General features: G+C 57.5%; 1 protein-coding gene across 1 annotated transcript; it reads left to right on the top strand.

The window, feature by feature from the left end:
* Positions 1-1,171: 1,171 nt before the first annotated feature.
* PHLDA1 (pleckstrin homology like domain family A member 1) lies at positions 1,172-6,190 on the top strand. Its single transcript, XM_072724418.1, is given in 3 exon segments — positions 1,172-1,292; positions 1,295-2,332; positions 2,502-6,190. Coding segments are annotated over 2 exon segments (1,131 nt in total). The 5' UTR covers positions 1,172-1,186; the 3' UTR covers positions 2,320-2,332; positions 2,502-6,190.
* The last annotated feature ends 508 nt before the right edge of the window (positions 6,191-6,698 follow it).

Raw genomic sequence — 6,698 nt, 5'->3', positions numbered from 1 at the left:
CGTCCCAGGAAGGCGGGGGTGGGGGTGGGGGGTGGGGGGTGGGGGGCGAGGTGGCGGAGGTGCAGGCCGGTCACTGGGGCGCGGAACTGCGCGTCCTTTAAAGCTTGGTCTTGGTAGAAATCTTTGTAGGACCTCGGTGATTGCCTCTCCCCCTGCAAGACGGTCAGGCGGGGCAACCGGGGGCTCAGAGGGACCCGGGGGCTCAGGGCTCGCTGGACTTGCCCCGTTTGCCGGGCCTTGTTCCCCCTGTTAAGAGTCAGCCCCCCCCCCCCCCCCCCCCCCCCCGCGTTGTAAGATCTGGGTTTTCAGTTACCTCGGAGTAAGGGCGGAATCTTCAGCTGGACGAGGAGGATGGGGGTCTCGTTCCCCGAGCTCCTCCTCGTTTCTTTGCTTGTTCGGCCTCGGGAGCCAGCGGGTGGGGCGGAGGCCTCCGTCCTCCTCGGCCGGGTGGGCCGGGTGGGCCGCGCTGCCGTGATGGGCACCCCCCCCCCCCGGAGGTCTCATCATTCGCCAGGCAGAGACGCAAAATGCAGGAGCAGGAGGGGCTCGGGGCGAGCACAGCGTCCCCGGCTCCCCCAGGTGGCCTGAGGTCACGGGGCGTCCCGAGGCCCGAGGGGGCCGGCCCGCCCAGGGGAGGCTGGTAGTGCCCGGGCCGGGGCGCTGCTCCCCGGGAGCCTGCGGGAGCCCGCGGATGCCCGGGGCCGGGGCCGGGGCCGAGCGGGACGGCAGGACGGCCTCGGCGCCCCCCGGGCGGGGCACTCGTCGTCGGGCAGCGGGCGGAGGCGAGGAGTTCCCGGGACTGGGTTCCGGGCGGCCGGCGCCGGGCGGAGAGCGCGGGGGGAGGGGGCGGGGCGGGGCGGGGCCGCGGAGGGGGCGGGGCTCCCGGCTAATACGGCGCGGGTGGGGGCCAAGGGGGACCGGGGCCGGCCTCGGGTCCCCGCTAATGAGAAGCGTGGGGCGGGTTTCCGGCTAATGAGGGGGCGGGGCCTCGAGGGCGGGGCCGGAAGCGGCCTCGACGGGGCCCGGCTAATGAGGGCCCGGGGGCGGGGCTGGAGGCGGCCTCGGTGGGGCCCGGCTAATGAGGGGGCGGGGCCGGGGCGGGCCCCGGCCAATGAGGGGCGGAGCCGGGGCGGGCCCGGCTAACGAGGGGGCGGGGCCTGGGGCGGGCCCGACGGGGCCCCGGCTAATGAGGCGTGCGGCGGCGGTGGCGGAGCGCGTCTCGGAGCTGGGCTTTCCCCCGCGCGGCGGGCGCCGGGAGCCGCCTTTTCCGCTGGGTGTCACTCGGGGGTGGGGGTCTGGCTCATTGAAAAGCGCCGCGAGGGGGCCCGGCCAGTGCCCTTCCGTGAGCGCTCGCGGGCGGACGGCGGAGGCGCGGAGGCTCGCGGCGGCGGGACCTTGCGCCCCAGGACGCGGCTGCCCCTGCGCGCGGAGCCCGGGCCGCTGCGCCCGCTGCTCCCTCTGCGCCCGCTGCGCCCGCTGCGCCCGCTGCGCCTGCTGCGCCTCGGTCTCCTGTGCGCGCTCCGGCCGGGCGGCCGCGGGAGCCGCGGGAGCCGCTGGGGCGAGGACGGCGCGCGGCTGCTGCTGCTGCCCCCGGCCCGGGCGGCGGGGAGCGGAGAGGCCGAGCCCGGCGGCGGCCCCGCCTATGCCGGGAGGATGCTGGAGAGCAGCGGCTGCAAGGCGCTGAAGGAGGGGGTGCTGGAGAAGCGCAGCGACGGCCTGCTGCAGCTCTGGAAGAAAAAGTGCTGCATCCTCACCGAGGAGGGGCTGCTGCTGATCCCGCCCAAGCAGCTGCAGCAGCCGTCGCCGCCGCCGCCGCCGCCCCAGCAGCCGGGGCCCGGCCCGGCCGAGCCGTCCCAGCCGGGAGCGCCCGCCGCCGCCAGCCTCGAGCCGCCGGGCAAGCTCAAGGAGCTGCACTTCTCCAACATGAAGACCGTGGACTGCGTGGAGCGCAAGGGCAAGTACATGTACTTCACCGTGGTGATGGCCGAGGGCAAGGAGATCGACTTTCGGTGCCCGCAGGACCAGGGCTGGAACGCCGAGATCACGCTGCAGATGGTGCAGTACAAGAACCGCCAGGCCATCCTGGCCGTCAAGTCCACGCGGCAGAAGCAGCAGCACCTGGTGCAGCAGCAGCCGCCGCCCCCGCAGCCCCCGCAGCCCCCGCAGGCGCAGCCCAAGCCGCCGCCGCCGCCGCCGCAGCCGCAGCAACTGCACCCGCTCCCGCACCCGCATCCGCACCCACTCGCGCACCCGCACCCGCACCCGCACCCGCAGCCGCACGGCCACCGGCTGCTCCGCAGCACCTCCAACTCCGCCTGAAGGGGCCGCGCAGGTAAGGGCCTCGGCGGGGCGCAGGTGCGCGGGCCCGGGGGGCGGAGGGAGGCCGCTGACACCCCTGATCCCGCTGACCCCGCGGCGGCGCCCACGCGCGGGGGGCTGGCGGGCGCCACCTGCTGCGGCCCGGGCTCGAGCCCCGACTCCCTTCGCCCGCCTCTTCCCAGGTGCGAGGACCACACGTGGGACGAGCACCTTTGCACCGTCACTTGCACCTGAGAGTCGTCTCCCCGCCCCGCGCGCCCCGGGAGCTCGCCCCGGAAGCTGGACGCCTCCCTGCCTCCTCCTCGCCGCCCGCGACCCCCATCGCAGCGCAGGACACCTGCCGCCCCCAGGGCTCGCTATTTATGGACCTTTGCGAGGATCTTCCAGTACGGTGGACCTTCTAGGAGCAATGATGTACTGTAATTTTTATTTTAATGTATTTTGATTTATGATTATTTATTAGTTCTTTTTTTTTTAAATGCTTGTTTTAAGACATTTCTGAATGTAGGCCATTTTCCAGGAAAAAAAAAAAGAAAAAAAGAAGAGAAAGAAACTCTATTTTCAAGAACTTATTCCCTAGTAAACTCTAATCTTGGAAAAGAAGAAAAGAAAAAAAAAAAAGTAGAAGGGCGGTGGAGGGGAAAATGTTAAACATTCATTATTCCTAGGGCATTTCCAGAAGGTCTGACACTTTCGTTGTTTTGCCAGGTGGTTGAAATTAAACTCTGTGATATTACTGCGCTTTTACTTTGAGATTTTTTTTTTCCTTAGACATACATTTTCTTTCAAGTAGAAGTTTTCAAAAGCTCAGTGTTCGGAGTTGTATAACTATGAAAATCTAATTCCTTTTCTAAAAGGAGATTTGTAGTAATGATATCTAATTCCAAATATTTAACACATAACCCAACTGATGGCAGGATGAGCATATCCTGAATAAATGGTAGGGCTGATGTAATGGAGGAAAAGCCTTGCTTATGTCATCTGTTTGAAGGGGCTAATGAGACTTCTGTGATTTCTGAATATGAGTGCATTAGGCGGTTCGTTTCAAAAAAAAAAAAACAAACACGGTGGGGTGGCAAGGGGGAGAGAACCGTTCAACTTGTTCAGAGAGAACATTTGTGCTCTTACCCACCCTAGAGATTACCCTTCTCTGAGAGCTTTGCACACTCTACTTGAACCACCTTTTCTGACCCTTTTACTGTATTCTAGAAATGTACTCTAGAATCTCATAATCTAAAATAGAGTTTGTAAATATTTCGAAGGACTAGGAGTCTTAGCTTTTTTGTATTCATACCGAAAATACTGCTGAGCAGAGAAACCAACTCTTCTGCTTCTTACTGCTCTGTGAGACATGAGGGTCGTATATCATGTAGCTAGGTTAGCTAAACTCAGACATTGAAAAAGGAAGGACTGGATAAAGCTTGGATTTTCAGTAAGAAAACAACCCAGTCTTGTTTTAGCAGCCACTTGTTCAGGAGTCTGAGGGGCGGGGTGGAGCTGCGGGGGAGGATGTGCTTTTAAAGGTGGAACAAACCCTCTTCTGTATCAAATCAAAAGGATGGTCCAAATCCACAAGGGCAGATGCTGCTTAGGCTTAAAAAAGAACCCTAGTTGATACCAAAACCTCTTGCGGCTGAAAATCACTTCCTATCTGCATGCCTTTATTGATGGTCTCTGTTTTCCATTATCTTTTTCACAAAGTCTTGATCAGTATTTTTCCAGCATCCAAATACTGAATGGTCAGTATTACTAGGCCATTGCTAAGTTGCAGAGTTGAGAAAGGAAAAGAGAAGGCCATGCTAGAGACCTCTTTATTCTCCTTCCACCTAGAAAGGAGTTGAGATCAAATTCCTTTCTAGTACAATATTTAAATGATGAATTTTGGGGTCACAACTCTAATCTGAAAAGTTGTGGGTGGCGGGGGGAGTTCAAACTCAGGCAAATAGCAAGCACACCTTAAGGGACTCCCACTTCCAGTGGCTAAGTCACAGTTCTGGAAATAGGCTGCAAAGGTCAGAAACGTAAATAGATACACACAGATGCACACACACACGTGCATATACGTGTAGGTATGTGTGTGGGTATGACGGGCAGTTCTGACAACAGATCTGAAGAGTTCTTACGGCTTCTCTCGAACCACGGTTGTGCTTTTTAGATAATGCCTAGTTGTATGGTCTTAATATACGCAGGCTCTATAGCCCCCGATTCAACCGTAGTTTTTGTCTCTCAAGTTTTTGTGCTATAAAAAAAAGAAGTCCAAACCATACCAAATATTTTTAAGATTAACATTGATGGGGGCCCTTAAAAGGCCTTTGTATGTTGTCCGCTTATGCACAGGCACAGGCGAGGTAGCGTGTGGGAGACAATAGGCGCAGGCTTCCTTTGGGGCTGGAATTTTCTCCTGCCCCCTCTCCCCTCAGAGGCTGACTGTTAAGGGGCCTCCGGATTCCTGGGGCCTTTGTCCGCCCCTCCGCGGCCCTGTCCCTGGTCTGCTGGGACAGTCCCCCCCACGCTGGCCCTCCCGGCGGCCCTCTCGCCTCAACCCCAATCAGCATTTACCTGTGAGACCTCGGAAATGAGAAAGGAGGGGGACAGGATGTCTTGTTGTTTGACACTTTGAGCCCAGGACGGCTGGATAATTTTTTCAGAACAGCACAAGCAGCACGCAGGACACAGAGGCAAGCCGCTCCGTGTGAGGCCAGTGTACCATATTCTGTAAGAAAACGATACAAACCACCCAAGGTCATTGTGTTTTTAAAGATTTTATTTACGTATTCATGAGAGAGAGAGAGGCAGAGACCCAGGCAGAGGGGGAAGCAGGCTCCCCGCAGGGAGCCCACGAGGGCCTCGATCCCAGGACCCGGGTCACGGCCTGGGCCCAAGCAGGTGCAGGCACGCCTTGGCCCCTCGCCTCAGGCCTGACCGTGGCCAGCTTGTGGCCAGTGCAAGTCCAGCACGTTGCCTGTTTTCCGTCCCCGGGGCAAGTGACTTGGTTTGCCTTTGGCTCCAGGGCCGAGGACGGAGCCTCGCAGGTGAAAACGCGCCTGGGGCCCTGGGGGCCCTCGGCCTCCTCTTTCGAACCTGCCGAGCTCGCTGCTGGGGCTTTGCCAGGAAGCTGCCCCGAGCAGCAGCGTAAAACGTGGGAATCCCAGGGCTCGCGTCCAGTGCATCCACGACTCTCCCAAGAGACACGCACACGTTTACCTAAAGCACCCTAAGCTGGACTACCCGTGGAGTTCTGTTGAATGGGTTTTAAAGATTGGTTTTGTAGACTCTTGACACAATTTGAAGGGCGACTTTTTGATCTGCAGTGTTGCACGGATCTAGGACTACACTAGGTTGGATGACAAGGTGGCCTGTGACTTTGTCGGCAGGACATCTGCCAAGTGGAGGAAGGACTCCACCAGGGTTTTCCTGGCAGGGCCCCTGTGGTGCAGTGAAGGTGGCAGAAGAACCCTGGAAGCATCTGCATAAAAGCATAAAAGCTGGTGAGACCTACTGCCACCTGCTCTGAAGTGACCTGTCCAGGATCAGTTAGGCCCGGGGGTGGTGGTGGTGGAGGGGGCGGTGGGTTCAATAATACGTGGTCCTTCTAGATCACTGTATTTATTTTGTGAGGAAGGATAAAACTACCGTCCGTTACATTCCACCATCCGTCTTCCGCTTAAGGTTTTAGAATTTGCAAGTATCGGCTTCTGAAAACCAAGCATCACCAGGTACCACATGCTTTAGAAAGTGCATCACATTTGTGAACTTAATAGTGTGGTAGCAATTTGTATAAATATGCCTCTAATGACTTTGGGGAGATGTGATTTATTTTTCATATTTAAATGCATTCCACTTCAAATAAAGTATCTATTGTGATGACCAACCTGTGCCCCGTTTGGAGGCCTTGTTAACGCGGCATGTACACTATGCGTTCCGGGGGGAGAAAGGTTCTAAAGGGCTTGGCTGTTCTAAAGGCCACGGACATCCTGGGAAGAAAAGAGCCATTTTAGAGGTTGGGAATTATTTTTTACGACTGACTTACTTACTTACTTACTTACTTACTTACTTACTTACTTACTTATTTATTTATTTATTTATTTATTTATTTATTTATTTATTCTGGGATGGTATGGGGGGTGTGGTGGGTGGAGACGGAGAGAAAACATCTCAAGCAAACGCCGAGCTGAGTGTGGAACCCCATGACAGGCTCGATCTCAGGATCATGACCTCAGGTCAGGATCATGACCTGAGCTGGAATCAAGACTCTTGGACGCTTAACCAACTGAGCCACCCAGGTGCCCCTACCTGGGAATTTTTAATAAAATAGAGAAATTCCCTAAGGTCTTTTGGTGAAATAATTAGCTTTCAGAATGCTAATGAATCTGAGTTGA

Source organism: Vulpes vulpes, chromosome 10, assembly GCF_048418805.1.
Source record: "Vulpes vulpes isolate BD-2025 chromosome 10, VulVul3, whole genome shotgun sequence".
NCBI classification, from domain to species: domain Eukaryota; kingdom Metazoa; phylum Chordata; class Mammalia; order Carnivora; family Canidae; genus Vulpes; species Vulpes vulpes.
Note: the sequence above shows the minus strand (reverse complement) of the source record. Positions and strands in the feature narration are given on the sequence as shown.